At 48.9% G+C, this 18,397-nt stretch overlaps 1 protein-coding gene across 1 annotated transcript in view; it reads left to right on the forward strand.

Annotated features, from left to right (window-relative positions):
• The window catches only part of osbpl7 (oxysterol binding protein-like 7), a 102,611-nt gene that overhangs the window by 44,673 nt on the left and 39,541 nt on the right, over nt 1-18,397 (forward strand). Inside the window, 4 exon segments of the mRNA XM_085966547.1 lie at nt 4,844-4,976; nt 5,942-6,045; nt 13,690-13,773; nt 18,183-18,333. Coding sequence (XP_085822673.1) covers nt 4,844-4,976; nt 5,942-6,045; nt 13,690-13,773; nt 18,183-18,333 — 472 coding nt within the window.

Here is an 18,397-nt window from a genome sequence, read left to right on the forward strand (position 1 = left end):
ACTGGAGAGGGTGCAGAGAAGATTTACAAGGATGATACCAGAAATGCAAGGGTATACATATCAGGAAAGGATGAACAGGCTGGGTCTCTTTTCTCTTGAAAAAAGGCTGAGGGGTGACCTAATACAAGTCTTTAAAATTATGAAAGGTTTTGATAGAGTGGATACAGAGAGAATGTTTCCACTTGTGGGGAAGAGCATAACTAGAGGCCATCAATATAAGATAGCCACCAAGAAATCCAATAGGGAATTCAGAAGAAACTTCTTTACCCAAAGAGTGGTGAGAATGTGGAACTCGCTACCACAGGGAGTGGTTGAAGCGAATAGTTAAGATGCATTTAAGGGGAGGCTGGACAAGCATATGAGGGAGAAGGGAATAGAGGGTTACGCTGATGGATTTAGATGAGGAAAGACGGGAGGAGGCTCGTGTGGAGCATAAACACCGGCATGGACTGGTTGGGTCGAATGGCCTGTTTCTGTGCCGTATATCCTATGTAATTCAATAAGATCATGGCTGATCTTCTACCTCAACTCCACTTTCCCACCCTATCCCCATAGTATCCAAAAATCTATCGATCTTGGTCTTGAATATACTCGACGACTGAGCTTCCACAGCCCTCTGGGATACAGAATTCCAAAGATTCACCACCCTGTGAGTGAAGAAATTCCTCCTCATCTCCGTCCGAAATGGCTGACCCCTTATCCTGAGATGATGACCCCCTAGTTCTAGACTCTTCAGTTTCAATCTGTCCCTCGCCTCCATTGCTCCACAATCTCCCAGCTGCCCTTTGTTACCTTCAGGCTTGATTTCTTCAGTGCTTTCCTCGCTGGCTCCCTGTGCAGCACTCCTCCACCTGCACCCTATCCTGTACTGAGCACCGTTCCATCCTGACTCACCAGTTCTCTTCCTAATCCCCCACCATCTCGCTGCACTCTCCGCACCTTCAAAAACCGCCTTAAAACCCAAGGCTTTGACTTTGCCTTTACTTCTCCCATTCAGTATTTGTTTTTCCCTCCCACTCAATCGTGAGAAGAGCCTTGGGTGTTTTTTGCTACATTTGAGGTTGCTACATCTACTTCAGGTAAAGGACAAGATGTAGTTGCAGCCGTTAATACATTGCCTGGCGTACTAAAGTTCGATCGCTGATCTGTGCTGTGTCAGCTGAGCTCAGCCAGCGTGACGCTGAAGGCTTTGCAGTTGGAGTTGGAGGCAGAAAAATCAGTCGAGCCTCCGCCTCCCTCCCCCCACCCCCAGCCCGTTTACTATCCATCAGCTCCTGTTGCAAGGTCCACATGTGAAGGCACGATCCGACTTGCGATGCACTCCATGGTCAACAAACCTCACTGGAAAAACAGATTATCTGGTCGTTATCACAGTGCTGTTTGTGGGATCTTGCTGTGGGCCAATTGGCTGCCACGTTTCCAACACTTACAACAGTGACTACACTTCAAAAAGTACTTCATTGACTGTAAAGCGCTTTGGGACATACTGAGGTCGTGAAAGGCGCAATAGAAATACAAGGTTGTTCTGTCGGCCTTTCTCTTCCCCCCCCCCCCTTTCTCTCTCTTCCCCCCCCCTTTCTCTCTCTTCCCCCCCCCCTTTCTCTCTCTTCCCCCCCCTTTCTCTCTCTTCCCCCCCCTTTCTCTCTCTTTCCCCCCCCTTTCTCTCTCTTCCCCCCCCTTACTCTCTTTCCCCCCCTTACTCTCTTTCCCCCCCCTTACTCTCTTTCCCCCCCTTACTCTCTTTCCCCCCCCTTACTCTCTTTCCCCCCCTTACTCTCTTTCCCCCCCCTTTCTCTCTCTTTCCCCCCCTTTCTCTCTCTTTCCCCCCCTTTCTCTCTCTTTCCCCCCCTTTCTCTCTCTTTCCCCCCCTTTCTCTCTTTCCCCCCCTTTCTCTCTTTCCCCCCCTTTCTCTCTTTCCCCCCCCCTTTCTCTCTTTCCCCCCCCTTTCTCTCTTTCCCCCCCCTTTCTCTCTTTCCCCCCCCTTTCTCTCTTTCCCCCCCCCTTTCTCTCTTTCCCCCCCCTTTCTCTCTTTCCCCCCCCTTTCTCTCTTTCCCCCCCCTTTCTCTCTTTCCCCCCCCTTTCTCTCTTTCCCCCCCCTTTCTCTCTTCCCCCCCTTTCTCTCTCCCCCCTTTCTCTCTCCCCCCCTTTCTCTCTCCCCCCCTTTCTCTCTCCCCCCCCTTTCTCTCCCCCCCCCCTTTCTCTCCCCCCCCCTTTCTCTCTCCCCCCCTTTCTCTCTCCCCCCCCTTTCTCTCTCCCCCCTTTCTCTCCCCCCCCTTTCTCTCCCCCCCCTTTCTCTCCCCCCCCTTTCTCTCCCCCCCCCCCTTTCTCTCCCCCCCCCTTTCTCTCCCCCCCCTTTCTCTCCCCCCCCTTTCTCTCCCCCCCCTTTCTCTCCCCCCCCTTTCTCTCCCCCCCTTTCTCTCCCCCCCCTTTCTCTCCCCCCCCTTTCTCTCCCCCCCCTTTCTCTCTCCCCCCTTTCTCTCTCCCCCCCTTTCTCTCTCCCCCCCCTTTCTCTCTCCCCCCCTTTCTCTCTCCCCCCCTTTCTCTCTCCCCCCCTTTCTCTCTCCCCCCCCTTTCTCTCTCCCCCCCTTTCTCTCTCCCCCCCTTTCTCTCTCCCCCCCTTTCTCTCTCCCCCCCTTTCTCTCTCCCCCCCTTTCTCTCTCCCCCCCTTTCTCTCTCCCCCCCTTTCTCTCTCCCCCCTTTCTCTCTCCCCCCCTTTCTCTCTCCCCCCCTTTCTCTCTCCCCCCCTTTCTCTCTCCCCCCCTTTCTCTCTCCCCCCCCTTTCTCTCTCCCCCCCCTTTCTCTCTCCCCCCCCTTTCTCTCTCCCCCCCCTTTCTCTCTCCCCCCCCCTTTCTCTCTCCCCCCCCTTTCTCTCTCCCCCCCCTTTCTCTCTCCCCCCCCTTTCTCTCTCCCCCCCTTTCTCTCTCCCCCCCCCTTTCTCTCTCCCCCCCCCCTTTCTCTCCCCCCCCTTTCTCTCCCCCCCCCTTTCTCTCCCCCCCCCCTTTCTCTCCCCCCCCCTTCTCTCCCCCCCCCTTTCTCTCCCCCCCCCTTTCTCTCCCCCCCCCTTTCTCTCCCCCACCTTTCTCTCCCCCCCCCTTTCTCTCTCTCTCTTTCCCCCCCCCCCCTTCTTCCTCTCTCAATTCAATTCAAATCGCTTTATTGGCATGACAAGGTACATCTTATGTTGCCAAAGCATCGAAAAACATTCATGGTTGTTCGCAAAAATACAGATCTATCCATACAGTGTATTAACAGATATATCCCTGAGTGTATATACTCTTTTCTTATATTTAGTGGTTGTCCCTCTGTTTATGGCAAGCTGTAACATAGTGTGCCGCTAAGGTTACACAATTTCTCTCTTCTCCTAGTAGGTATGCGAATTTTTGGTCGTCATTCAAATTTCTGAATTCCGGGCATATTTTTTATCAATTTTGGGTAGAAATTCTCCCTTATGCCCTGATATTTTCTACAAGCTGTGAGGAAGTGCATCTCTGTCTCCACCACTCCCTGACTGCAGTGAGAGCATATCCTGTCCTCTCTTGGTAGCCGGGTCTGCCTGTGTCTACCTTTTTCGATCACTAAGTCTGTACATTGTCAAGGTTTTTCTAAGTTTGCTATCCTTTACCATGGCCAGGTAATCAGCCATGTTGTATTGTCTGTTTAGGGCCAAGTAGCAATTGAGTTTGCTTTGGGTTTTTGTTGTTTCTGCCCAATATGACAGATATTTTTCCTTTTGCTTAGCGACGATTGTGTTGGGTCGAATTCTTTGTGTTACGCTGTCACTGTCCTGGGGCTGGTTATTGTTTGTAGTTACTTCACTGAGTCCCAGGACTAGTTGACTGAGGGTATTCTTCTTTATGGTTCTCTCTTGGCATTTCAGGGCGTCGTAATGATAGCAGTGGGAGTTGCTCATTTCTAGGTGTTTCCAAAATTTGGTGGCTCTTTTTTGGATAGTGATTATTAATGGATATTGGCCTAGTTCTGCCCTGCATGCATTGTTTACGGTTTTCCTTTGAGTCCGGAGGATACTTTTACAGAATTCTGCATGTAGGATCTCAATTGGGTGTTTGTCCCATTTTGCAAATTCTTGTTGTGTTAGCGGTCCCCACACCTCACTGCCATAGAGTGCAATTGGTTCAATTACTGATTTAAAAATGTTGAGCCAAATGCTAATTGGGATTTCTATTTGGATTGATTTTTTAATGGCATAGAAAGCCCTTCTTGCTTTCTCTTTCAGTTCATTCATAGCCAGATGAAAATTTCCCATAGAACTGATTTTTAAGAACTGATTTTTAAGCCCAAGTATGTGTAGTTAGTGGTTTGTTCAATTTTGGTTGTTCCTAGTGTGAAATTTATTTTGGGTCCCTGATGTCTGGATCTTTGCTGGAACACAAGGACTTTGGTTTTTTGGGGATTTATTGTCAGGGCCCAGGTCTGGCAGTACGACTCCAGCAGATCCAGGTTCTGCTGTAGACCCTCCTTAGTTGGTGACAGCAGAACCAGGTCATCTGCATAGAGGAGGAATTTAACCTTGGATTCATATAGGGTGAGGCCGGGTGCTGTAGATCTCTCTCTCCCCCCGCCCCCCCCCCCCCCGTATCTTGGCAATCACTGGCAGAATGACCGGGTCACACATGATTCGGGCGAGGCACCAGAAGGCTAGCCAAAACTCTCCAGCTGCTCCTGTTAATCGTGTGCTTGTGCAGACATCTGAGCCAGTGACACACAGCCCATTTTTTTTGTCGTTTGCAAAGTGCTCCACCTGGTATGCAAACAAACTTCGGTGTGTTTTTTTTGCTCTGTTCCTGTGGAGACAATAAAGAGTTGTCATTATCTTATTGTTTAGGCACAAAAGAGTGACTCCTGCAGTCGAGACATTTTTAAAGGCAGTGGTCACCTCCTTTCGGCATCTGCGAGTGGGCAACCAGCGACCGCAGCGTGGTTGCAGCAGTCTGGGGAATGGGACCAGTGTGCTAAAGGTTAGTTAGACTATTTGCATTTAATTTGCCTCGGATTTATAGGTGTACACTTTTTTTTTATTTAAAAAAAAAAATCTGCACCTTTTTCACAAAATAGGAACGGCAATCAGCTCATTCATCCAGAGAGAATGCACCCCACCTCTGTGCTCCTCCATTACAGCATCGAGCTGCTTGTTAAAAGACGCTTGGGGTTTTCACCTCTACTGTAAAAGTTGAGAGTGGTCAGATAAAGAGAATAAAAAGAGAGAGGTCAAAACTCTGGCAATACACATCAGGACTGTTCAGCATCTGAAAGTGGAAAAGTCAGATTAACCACTCTGTTTGGTATATCCGGTTTAGTCTGTTTCTGTTTCAGATTGAGAGACCTGCGGTATCCCACCCCTGAGCTCTGTGAGTAGGTGCACTGAGCCATATGCATGAGTTAGTCCCAGCTTCAAACCCTGGTTTGGGCTGAAGTGGAAATGGTGGCACAGTTGACCTCTGTATCTGTGGGCTCGGGAATGCGAAACATTTTCTAGGCTTCCTGATCTCTGTCTAGTGGTCCATTACTGGAAAGTGTATGCATGGGGAGGACAGGACAGGACTGCGATCGCTTTGATGCAGTTGGATAACCCGCTGATGCGTACTCTCTACCTGGGCTCGCGCGTGAAGATTGACCTCGTAATTGGGCTGCCAGCGCCTAGGAAACCATACTCGAGCATCATTTGGTGCCTTCAGGGGAGCTGGGAGGAAAAGCAATGGGGAAACCTTTGTCACATCCAATACAGGTTCAGATCCCAAAGGGCAAGGGGAGCGTGTTGTAACACACCATCATCCAGTGTTCATCATCATCCAGCGTTCTGTCAGAAAAAGCAATTTCCTCTGTCTGGGCTTTCAACAATGAGCCCTGGAGGAAAGTGTCCATACACAGCATATTTAACTTGTTTCTAAATCTTGTCTGTTCTGCAATCTTTTAATTTTTTCAGATCTCAGTCAGTGTCAGTCAAACCTGGGAGAGCTGAATAAACTCCTGCAGAAGCTCGAGGTGGTGGATAGGGTTCACTCGGCACCCGTCATATGTGACACTCAGGTATGGAACAAAGATATTACTCAGACCGAGCCAGGTGGTGAAGTGGAGGCCCATAGTTCCTGTAATGTGTGTGTGTTCCCTCTCCTCCTGTTCCTCCACTTGGGACCGTTTGTCAATCAGTGGATTTAGAGAAATAAACAGAGGCTGAGAACACAAAGGAGCGACGGTTTTGACTTCGTTCGGAATAAGGCATTGGAGAGTCACCTTGGTACGATTAGGAAGGAGCCAAAGGCAGCACATTTGAGATTGAAAAAAATTGTAATTGGGTTGAAAAAGTCGGGATAGAAAAAATAGTTACTTAAATATTGTACGGTTTGAGTCCAATAACAGCAAGAACACACGAGGGTGCAGACAGTAATACGATAGCAAAATACTGCGGATGCTGGAAATCCGAAATAACAACAGAAAGCGCTGGGAAAAACTCAGCAGGCCAGGCAACATCCGTGGAGAGAGAAACAGAGTCAATGTTTCGGGTCGAAACCCTTCTTCAGAAGACAATTCAGTTCTGAAGAAGGGTTTCAACCCGAAACGTTGACTCTCTTTCTCTCTACGGATGTTGCCTGGCCTGCTGAGTTTTCCAGCGCTTTCTGTTGTAGTCTGGCTACCAGCGGCCCCCGTTACCCGGACATTTTGGCTCCGGGGCCAATTTGTATTCAACCGAATTTCACAGGACTATCTGGAGGTTTGGGAGGGTGGAGGGGCGCAGCGTGCGTACTGCGACCACACATCTCTGCATGAATTAAAGTCCCTTGGTGAGTCTACCCCTTTTACTGGTTGAAAGCAGGAGATTGACATCCCTCCCACCAATCGGAACCTGGCCCGCTGCACAGCCCCGCCCTCTTTATTGACCAACCGCTGGACAGCTCGGGGTCACGTGGCTCCTGATTGGAACCCGTGCGTATTCGGGGACGTGTTTCCTGAACTGGGGACGTTGTTTGACCAGGGCCACAGCCCTTCATCTGGGGATGGATGGTCACCCTAGTTTAAGGGCTTAAAGCCATGCCATGAGATGAATTACCTATTTTTTTTTTTTTTAAGTTTCTGATCGCTCTTTCCCTGCTCCAACTCTAAATGCACTGTCTTATTGTACTGGGGCAGGAAGGTCCTAGGTCCCAGTCTGGACTGAATTAGCTGATCCCAACTGTGATGAAATATGTCATTCATCAGACTCTGTATTTAACTACACATATTGTATTGCCTGCTCCGGTGTTTTACCTTGTATTGTATATAGTGCACCGCCCCCTTTCTCCCCATTGGATGTGTCGGCTCCGCCCATACCTGGCCCTACTTAAGACAAGCCCAGGCTTGTCTTGCAGCAGAACAGCAGAACGCTAGGTGGAGCTAGGTGAAGACACAGGCATCTTTCTTTGCTAATAAAAGCCTTGTTTTATTCAGTTAACTTTGAGTCTTGAAGTTATTGAGGCGCATCAATTTTATTAGCAAACTTTTAACAATGGATCAACTTTTGAAACCGGAATGCTTGGATTTGGACCCGGATGCATCAGCACGGTTTGGACACTGGTTCCAGTGCTTGGAATTTTTTATGGCCAACTCCGAAGCCGTCACAGCCTCTAAAGCCACTGGAGATGTGAAACTCGGGATCCTGCAGAATCGGGTAAGCCACCGGGTTTTTCCACTCATCCAAGACGCCGCCACCTACCTGGATGCCTGCAACATTCTAAAGGCCCACTATCAGCGGCCTACCAACGAGGTGTACGCCAGGCACCTGCTTGCTACCTGCACACAGCGACCCGGAGAGTCGCTAGAGGACTTTCTAGTCACCCTAAAAGTGCTTGGCAAAGACTGCAAATGCAAAGACGTGAAAGCCACGGTATACACAGACGAGCTTATTCGGGATGCCTTTATCGCAGGCCTTAGCTCTAATTACATCCGGCAGAGACTGCTAGAGAAAACGGGCCTAGATCTGACACAGGCTGTGGACACAGCACGATCGCTGGATGTGGCTCAGAAGAACTCTGACTCCTACTCGTCAGGCCGCGCGGCCCACGCCGCCTCTGCTTCCCCGCCCGGTAGCCCAACACCGTCGGGGCCCTGCTCTCCCCCCAGAAGCCCTACGGCCGCCGCGACGCATCGGGGCCCCAAATGCTACTCCTGCGGGCAGCCGAAGCACACCAGGAACCTGTGCCCGGCAAAAGGCACCACCTGCTGTAAGTGCGGTAAGAAGGGGCACTTTGGGAAGGTGTGCAGAGGGAACCCCGCAGGCAAAACCGCCACCGCCGTGGGAGCGGCCATCTTGGACGCCATCTTGTCCGACCTCGTGGGGTCCGCCATCTCGCGAGCAGACATCGTGGACGCCATCTTACCCGGCCTCGTGTGGCCCACCATCTTGTCCCGATCAGGGCCCTACAGTGGCGTCGATCACAGTGGACCAGTCCAGACCGCACCCACTATCCAAATCGATGGTGGACATCGAGGTAAACGGGTGCAAGGTTAAATGTTTAATTGACAGCGGGAGCACGGAGAGCTTCATTCACCCTGATCTGGTACAACGACTCTCGCTAACTATAGTCCCTACTCAGGGCACGATCTCTATGGCCGACAAAACCCAGATATCGACTATTGCGGGTTACTGCGCGGTACGATTGTCCGTTAAAGGCACTGTATATAATAATTTTAAACTGTTAATTATGAAGGATTTATGTGTGAGCGTGATCTTGGGCCTGGATTTTCGGTGCCGCCACCAAAGCATCACGCTCAATTTCGGTGGGACCCAGCCGCCCCTCACAGTGTGCGGTCTGGCTACCCTGAAGGTAAAGCCACCTTCGCTATTCGCGAACCTTACCCCTAACTGCCGGCCAATAGCGACCAAAAGCAGGAGGTACAGCTGGGAGGACAGGCGGTTTATCGCGACCGAGGTAGACAGGCTCCTGAAGGAGCGCATTATTGAACGCAGCAACAGCCCGTGGCGTGCCCAAGTGGTGGTGGTGAGGGGTAGCGAGAAGAAGCGGATGGTGATTGACTATAGTCAAACAGTCAACATCTATATCCAACTAGACGCCTACCCGCATATCCGAGATGGTGAACCAAATCGCCCAATACCGGGTGTTCTCCACCATCGACCTCAAGTCAGCGTACCACCAGCTCCCTATCAGACCAGAGGACCGTTCGTACACCGCCTTCGAGGCAAACGGACGCCTCTACCAGTTCCTCAGAGTCCCCTTTGGGGTGACGAATGGGGTCTCGGTCTTTCAGAGGGAGATGGACCGCATGGTCGATGACCACCACTTGCAGGCAACCTTCCCCTATCTCGACAACGTCACCATCTGCGGCCACAACCAACAGGACCACGACTCAAACCTCGCGAGGTTTCTGAAAACCGCACAAAAACTCAACCTCACCTACAACGAGGACAAGTGCGTTTTCAACACCACGCGCCTCTGCATACTAGGCAGCGTGGTGGAGAATGAAGAAATCGGACCAAACCCCGACCGATTGCACCCCCTACGGGAGCTCCCCCTGCCCAACACTCCCAAAGCCCTGAAAAGGTGCCTGGGGTTATTCTCGTACTATGCCCAATGGGTCCCTAACTACTCCGATAAAGCCCGCCCCCTCTTGAAAGCATCCTCTTTCCCGCTCCCTGCTGAGGCCCATGCTGCCTTCAAAAGCATTAAGCAGGATATTGAGCGGGCCACGCTACAGGCAGTGGACGAGAACACTCCCTTTCAAGTGGAAAGTGATGCGTCTGACTTTGCCTTGGCGGCCACCCTCAACCAGGCGGGGCGGCCCGTAGCTTTCTTCTCGAGGACCCTCCAGGGGCCCGAGATCAGACACTCCTCCGTGGAAAAGGAGGCCCAAGCCATCGTGGAGGCAGTGCGCCACTGGCGGCACTACTTAGCCGGCAAACGCTTCACCCTACATACCGACCAGCGGTCGGTAGTGTTTATGTTCAATAATAAACAGAGGGGGAAGATTAAAAATGATAAGATTCTTAGGTGGCGGATCGAGCTCTCCGCCTTCGAGTACGACATCATATACCGGCCGGGGGCCCTTAACGAATCCCCCGACGCGCCCTCACGAGGGATGTGTGCCACCGGGGATCGGCTACAGACCCTCCACAACGACCTCTGCCACCCAGGGGTCACACGGCTGTTCCACTTCATAAAGTCCCGCAACTTACCCTACTCGATTGAGGAAGTTCGGTCCCTGACCAGGAACTGCCGCACTTGCGCTGAGTGCAAGCCTCGGTTCTACCGCCCTGATCGAGCCCACCTAATCAAAGCTACACGGCCCTTTGAGCGGCTTAGCTTAGATTTCAAGGGCCCCTTCCCGTCCGTCGACCGCAATGTTTACTTCCTGAACATTGTGGACGAATACTCCCGTTTCCCATTCGCCTTCCCCTGCCCAGACATGACCAGCGCCACAGTCATTAAATGCCTCAACAGCCTGTTCTGTCTGTTCGGTATGCCAAGCTATATCCACATGGATAGGGGGGCGTCCTTCATGAGTGAAGAGCTACGCCAGTACATGCTGTCCAAGGGGATTGCCACGAGCCGTACCACCAGCTACAACCCCCGGGGTAACGGTCAGGTGGAGCGAGAGAACGGGACAGTATGGAGGGCAGTCACCCTAACTCTAAGGACCAAGGGCCTCCCTATCTCCCGCTGGCAGGAAGTCCTCCCAGATGTGCTCCACTCAATACGGTCACTATTGTGTACCGCCACTAATGGCACGCCTCATGAGCTAATGTTTGTGTTTCCCCGGAAATCCACCTCGGGCGTATCCATACCGTCATGGCTCTCCACCCCAGGTCCGGTACTTTTGCGGAAGCATGTGAGGGGCCACAAGACGGACCCTCTCGTGGAGCCAGTGCACCTGCTCCACGCCAACCCACAATATGCGTAGTGCACCTGCTCCACGCCAACCCACAATATGCGTATGTCCGGCACGCCGACGGACGGGAGGACACTGTGTCCATAAAAGACCTCGCCCCAGCCGGTAACAACAGCAACAACGACTACAACAACAACAACCACAACAACTATTACCCACCCACTCCACCCGCTATTCTTTCATCACCCCCGGAAGAACACCAGCCAACGGTACCCCCACCACCTACTCCTTCAACAACCCCGGTGGCGCCCCCGGCAGAGACCCAGGAGGTCACCCGGGACACCCAGCCGGCACCCGCGGCACCGCAACCGTTATGTCGGTCACAGAGGACTATCACACCCCCAGACAGACTAAATCTGTAGAAGGGGTGAATGTGATGAAATATGTCATTCATCAGACTCTGTATTTAACTACACATATTGTATTGCCTGCTCCTGTGTTTTTACCTTGTATTGTATATAGTGCACCGCCCCCTTTCTCCCCATTGGCTGTGTCGGCTCTGCCCATTACCTGGCCCTACTTAAGACAAGCCCAGGCTTGTCTTGCAGCAGAACGCTAGGTGAAGACACCGGCATCTTTCTTTGCTAATAAAAGCCTTGTTTTATTCAGTTAACTTTGAGTCTTGAAGTTATTGAGGCGCATCACCAACAATTGCAGCAGTAGGTGTGTTAAAATTCACCTCAGAAATCAGAGAAATTAGCCAGGGATCCCTCTTCTAATCACTCTGTGCTGACCCCTGCTGGAAGGAGTACCTGTACAGACATTGGGCGAGAGCAGGATTGGACAGGACTGCGATGCCTGCCACAGTCAGATCTCTGCTGAAACTTCACCGAGTCTCGCGTAAAAGGTGAGATACCAGAGAGACGCTGGTGCCTGTGAATCAGCGTCTCGGCAAGATACAGTGGCTTCAGGACAGGAGGAGAGATGCACGTCTGGCGGGGTGGGGGGGAAGTTGATTATACGGAAACTGAGTAAATGAGAAGTGACGTTTAAAAGGAAAGCTTGTGGCAATGTTACGAAACAAGCGTGAGGAAATCGAATTCACATGCAATATTAATAGAGCTCGTGATGAGGCATTTGATGCTTAGGCTGGATGTGCGAAGACTTGCTTCTGTGTAAAATTCAGGTTAGTTGTGGCTGTAAATGATTTAAACCAGAAACATGGGATTTTAAAATGGGTTCTTGTATGAACAAAATTGGGATTAATTGCATGAAATTAAAAGCAGATGGCTTGTTTTGGAATCCCGTGCTTCAATTATAATTAATATATCATCAAGGAAACACATCTGATCAGAGCGCGTTATTACATAGTTCCCCACCTCTCGGGGAGAGAGAGAGAGGAACCTTTTGTTAATATGGGTTTGGTTTCAATACAGATCCTGAGGGAAATTGCTACATTCTTCTAAACAGTCAGTTACGCTGTATTATTTTAATAAATAAGGAGAATCTCCTTTATTTAAAAGAAACCGTGAGTTGTATTGGATGGTTTCAAAGAATGACGCAGCACAGAAGGAGGCCATTCGGCCTGTCGTGCCTGTGCCGTTTCCATGCAATAAAACAATGAAGGCAGACATCGATGGTGGAAGGTTGCGATAACGTCAGTGGGGGTGAATTTCGGCGGAGGTTCTCCTGCTTCTCCGCTGTAACCTCGGCCGAAGAGCGGAGGAAATCCTGGGGGAAATGGCGTAATCAGTGCAAGGTTTCCACGGTTCGGAGGTTCCCCCCCCTTCCCCTCTAGCTCTGGGCTTTACAGACCAGGAAAGTCCCCGGTTGAATTCCCTCTGTGTGTATTGAGTTGACTGATTTGCCACGGCAGCAGTGCGGTGCCACAGCGTTCCTGGGCTGGGGAGGGGTGCAATTGGCCAGATGCCTGGCTTCTGACATGCTGCGGAGCAACCCCTTGCCTGAGGATGCGTGTGAGCGAGGCACACGTGCAGGGTCACCCATAAATAAATAAAGAAAGAATGCACCTATATGCTGTAGTGCCTTTCACGACCACCAGACGTCTCAAAGTACTTTAGAGCCAATGAAGTACTTTTGGAGTGTAGTCACTGTGGGGAAACGTGGCAGCCAATTTGCACACAGCAAGCTCCCACAAACAACAATGTGATAATGACCAGATAAACTCTTCTGTTATGTTGATTGAGGGAGAAATATTGGCCCAGGACACCGGGGATAACTCCCCTGCTCCTCTTCGAAATAGTGCCATGGGATCTTTTACGTCCAACTGAGAGAGAGCAGATGGGGCCTCGGTTTAACGTCTCATCTGAAAGACCGCACCTCCGACAGTGCAGCACTCCCACAGTACTGCACTGGAGTGTCAGCCTAGATTTTTGTGCTCCAGTCCTTGGAGTGGGACTTGAACCCACAATCTTCTGACTCTGAGGCGAGTGTGCTACCCACTGAGCCACAGCTGAAACTAGTAACAATGGCAAGGTACCAGAAAGTGGCTGCTGCCTGTAGAGCAATACTACAGTATGGGAATCACTGCCTTAAGGAAAGGAGAGAGAGAGAGAGAGAGCAGGTGAAAAACAAAAAGGAAAATACATTTTTTTTTTTTAAATAAAATATATTTTGAGAATTCTGTCTGAGCCAGCCTGTGTTTGAATGTTTTCGCTAGTGTATTTTTTAAAAAGAGTAGCGTTGGTCCAGTGTTGTGTAATCACTTAAAATGGCCGAACGACTTGTCTCTTGTTTCCCAGCCTGAGCGCATTTTGAATGTAAAAATAAGTTGTGGTTATATCGATCAGCTGCATTTACCGTTTAATATTTTTAGTTTTTGTATTATTCCAGGGTTTCCTTGCTGACAAACCAAAGAAGGAAAAACGCTCCTCTAAAATATGGTGCACCCAAAGCTTTGCAAAGGATGAGACCAAGGTACAGTAATGTGGTCGACGGGAACACTGCCTGAAATATGGATTGTACACCTCTCTACTCTGATTGGAAGAGCCCTTTAGGATGCCTCAAAGGTCTTACAAATCCCATAAGTTCAGTTTTCTCCCATTTTGACAGCAATTTTAACTCGAACGTTTTAACGTCCAGGAGTCGAGGGAAATGATTGGTGAGCTGAAAGAAATGGAGCTTCCTGATTGGATGAGAGAGTAAAGCTGTTTTGAGCGATCATATAGCCTTTGTGTTGAAAATTGAACAAGATGGTGTGTTGTATATCAACATTCCCTTTCCTGCAGTTCCCTCAGCTTAGTTGTGAATACACTGCCCATTGCCGTACTCAATCAGGAGTATTCCAGGTTGATGCTGAGTTCGTTGATCGCAATCAGCAGGGCACCACATTTGGCCTCTGGACCCTTGGGCTGAGGAGTAGAGAAAAATCATTTCAACGTTCCAGCTCCCAATCGGTAGACATATAGTTGTCAGGTGAGGCCAAGTTCCCTCCTATGGTTGAATAGGCTGTTAGTATTCACAGCCCGAGCGCTCTCATATCCTGACCTAAGCTCAGGATTATTAATAGAAGAACAAAGGAGGATGTTAGAAAAATTCTTCTCACACAGGGTTATTAAACATGGAATTCTTTACCGCAAGCGGCTGTTGAGACAAAGACCATCACTTAAAAGGAGAAGTATTTTTGAAATGGGAGAATATAAAAAGATACAGGGAAATGGGATTAGAGTAGACCGCTGCAGTTGAGGACCTGGCATTGATGCGGGCATGATGGCCCGAATGGCCTCCTTCTTTGCTATAATTTTTATGATTCTAAGAATGGACACTTTGAGGAGGGTGCAGCAGGCATCCATAGAACTATAAAAAGAAAAACAAAGATTTGCATTTATATAGCACCTTTCACGACCTCAGGATGTCCCAAAGTTCTTTACAGCCAATGAAGAACTTCTGAAGTGCAGTCACTGTTGTAATGTAGGAAACGCAGCAGCCAATTTGTGCCCAGCAGGACACGGCACGTCACAAACCGCAGCGTGAAAATGACTAAATAATCTTTTGTTTTAGTGATGTTGGTAGAAGGCTGAATATTGGCCCAGGACACCTGCTCCTCTTCTTCGAATAGTGCCATGGGATCTTTTACGTCCACCTGAGAGAGAGCAGATGGGGCCTCGGTTTAACGTCTCATCCGAAGGGCAGCACCTCCGACAGTGCAGCACTCCCTCAGTACTGCCCTGGAGCATCAGCCTAGATTTTGTGCTCAAGTCCTGGGAGTAGTTCAATATGAAGCCATGTCTTGAGAGGAGAAGAGGGAAGAAAATTGGGGAAATAATCTTGTTTTCTTCGTTGGCCACTGATGTTATACAGGAAACTTTTTTTTATCCGGCACGGACGGGACCGACGTGGTGCCGGTTCATCAAAAATTCCGGATAACCGAAAGCTATAGTAAAAGATACGGAGCTAAAGCAACAAACCAGCTTCAGAACAATGGCCACAAGTTGCAAGCATCTCTGTAGCTTAGCAACAGCTGCAGCCACACCCTTGCACAGCAACAAATGGAGGAAGGCAAGTAATAAAAGTTACCTGAACCTACTCCTGAATTTTGCTGGTTAACCGAGATTTCCGGTTATTTAGGTGCCGGTAAATCGAAAGTTTCCTGTACATCAACAAAAGTCAAAAATAAACAGCTCAAAATAAAAGTAAAGTTTGAAGTGAAAAAGCCGCAACAGCTGGGAGAGGCGTTAGTGTTTTTTGGGTGTCTGTGCCTAATTTAAAACCATTGTAAATCTGACTCGACTCATCTATTCTAAATCTTCTGAGCCATGTGCTGCTGTATTTTGAATAAATTAAGTTCATGACATTGCATTGTTTCCAAGACATTGTAGGGTTGAATTCACAGTGTGATATTAAGAACAAGCTTGCGAACATTTCTCATGACATTCCTCGGCTATTTTTACGAGAATTAATCTACTTATTTTAAATGGGTTGATGCCTTCATTAAGATAGCAGATATAAGAATTTCATACAAACCCGTTAATGCGTCTGTTACAATATCTCGCGGTTTGATTTCAACCCATATGTCAGGATTTGAGGAAGGGAATGGTCATCTGAATATGATCACACGCTTTATGCTCATTGCTGTAATGTGTAACTCCGTGGGGTGTCACTACAGGAAACTTTGTGATATCCGGCACCGACGGGACCGAGCTGTTGCCGTCCCATCAAAACTGCCGGACAAACCAGCGCTAATGTTAAAACATACGGAAGCTTTTGAGCTCCGTATCTAGCAACAAACCCTGTTGCTTACAGCTTCTAAACAGTTGGCCGTAGCTTGCAAGCGTCTCTGTAGCTAAGCAACAGCTTTAGCTAGACCTTGCAGAGCCTGACTGGTGGGGGGGAAAAAAAAAGCAACGAAAAGAAAAAAAACTTACTGAACCGACTCCTGAATTTTGCCGGTGGCTCGAGCATTCCGGACAGTTAACCTCCGGATAAACCAAAGTTTCCTGTATTCTGTGTAAAAGTTTTTTTTAAATGAGGCATTCAATAGTAATAGTAGCCGTAGTATCAATTTGGCTCAGTGGTCACACTCTCGCCTCTTGAGTCAGAAGGTTGTGGGTTCAACCCCACTCCAGAACTTGAGCACATAATCTAGGCTGGCACTCCAGTGCAGGACTGAGGGAGTGCCGCACTGTCGGAGGTGCCGCCCTTCAGATGGGATATTAAACTGAGGTCTGCTGGTTCAGGTGGACATAAAAGATGTCCTGGCATTATTTTGAAGGAGAGCAGGAGAGTTCTCCTGGTTTCCTGACCAAACATTCCTGACTCAATCCACACCATCTAAACAGACTAACTGGTCACTGCTGTTTGTGTGACCCAGCTGCATACAAAACTAGCTCCTGTGTTTACTTGCATTGAAACAGTGACTAGACTTTTAAAATTAACTCATCGGTTGTGAAGCGCTTTGGGATATCCCGAGGTTGTAAAAACTGCTATACAAGAGAAAGGATTAGATCTCCCTGTGCGGCGGGGAAGGAGAGAAAAGGCAATCTTTCTCGGCTGGATTTCTCCATTCCACAGTGGCACAAGGAGGTTTAGAGTATTTAACAGTCGGGTATTGTAATACTGAGCCACATAAGCCTGAAGGGCCCAGATTTAATGTCCAGTCTGGGTTAGCAACACGATAGCAAAATACTGCGGATGCTGGAAATCCGAAATAACAACAGAAAATGCTGGAAAAACTCAGCAGGCCAGGCAACATCTGTGGAGAGAGAAACAGAGTTAACGTTTCAGGTCGAAACCCTTCTTCAGAACTGAGGAAAAAAGCAGGAAATGAAACAGATTAAAAGGCCAGTTTGGGGGCTGGGAAATGGGGGAGGGGATGAAAGAACAAAAGGGAATGTCTGAGAGGTGAGGAGACATTAAGAGATATTCAAGGCGAGACGAGATGGTAATAGGACAGGTAAAGAGACAAAAGATGGCTCTAGATGAAGTGTGAAATCTGCTGGCAGAATGAGAGACAGCTGCCATGTGGGAGAGAAAAAAAAGAAAAAGGCACAAACCAAAGGTGTGGATAAAAAATATATAAAAATGTAATAGGAGCCGAGGTTATGATCTGAAATTGTTGAACTCGATATTGAGTCCGGAAGGCTGTAAAGTGCCAAATCGGAAGATGAGGTGCTGTTCCTCGAGCTTACGCTGAGCTTCCGTGAAACATTGCAAGAGGCTGCGGACGCTGAGGTTTGAGTGGGAACGGAACGGTGAATTGAAATGACAGAAAAATAGAACAGGGCCGGAAGGATGCAAGGGGCTTCCTGAGGCAATGCACGACTAATTTGCATCAGGCAAAAGGATGTTGATTTTGATCGCGGTCAAATTAAATTAAAGTCCCTGTGTTTTGTGTAGAAATTGGTGTGCATAAAGCCTCAGGAAAAAAAGCCTGGGTTCCGACTTGTTGCACACTGCTGTTGGCAATTGAGAGATTACGATTGCTTTTGTATAATTTGCCAGTATTTTCATAAAGCAATAGAGGTCTATTATTAAACAGAGTGTGAGGCAATAAAAGCTAACAGCAGGATTAAAGCCATTGCCGCAGGTTATACAGAGAAACCTTTTATACTGAGAGCAACAGACTTAATAACAAACTTAATAACATCATCAGTGTGGAAATAAAACATGCACACAGGATCTCTTTATATCTAGCTCCTCCACTGTCGCATCGGAAAGTACACGTTATATGATCCATGTTTTATAGATTACAGTCTGGGCCAGTTTTGTTTGCTGACCAGATTGTGAATGCTCGTCAGACTCTGCTCCAGGCTATGTCAGGCAGGAATATCTCCATTGAATGATGACGGGGAACCGTTTTTATTGTATTCCAACATGTTCTGCTCTAGGCTTCCTCTGATGTCATGCAATCTGCGAAGTTGCATGTTTCCACTCCTAGCCTGCCGGACTGCCTGGACTTGAAAAGTACCTCCGTCCCCCTCACCGTAAAAGAAGATTACTTGCAGTTGCAGCAGGATTTCTGTTCTGTATCGCAGAAAGGTAATGATGGCGGTGTCCATACAGGTTTGGCCTCGGAAGGGGTACAGCGCAGATTCATCAGAAT

This window comes from Somniosus microcephalus, chromosome 24 (assembly GCF_052327205.1).
Source record: "Somniosus microcephalus isolate GS21.2 chromosome 24, FLI_Smic_1.0, whole genome shotgun sequence".
Lineage (NCBI taxonomy): Eukaryota > Metazoa > Chordata > Chondrichthyes > Squaliformes > Somniosidae > Somniosus > Somniosus microcephalus.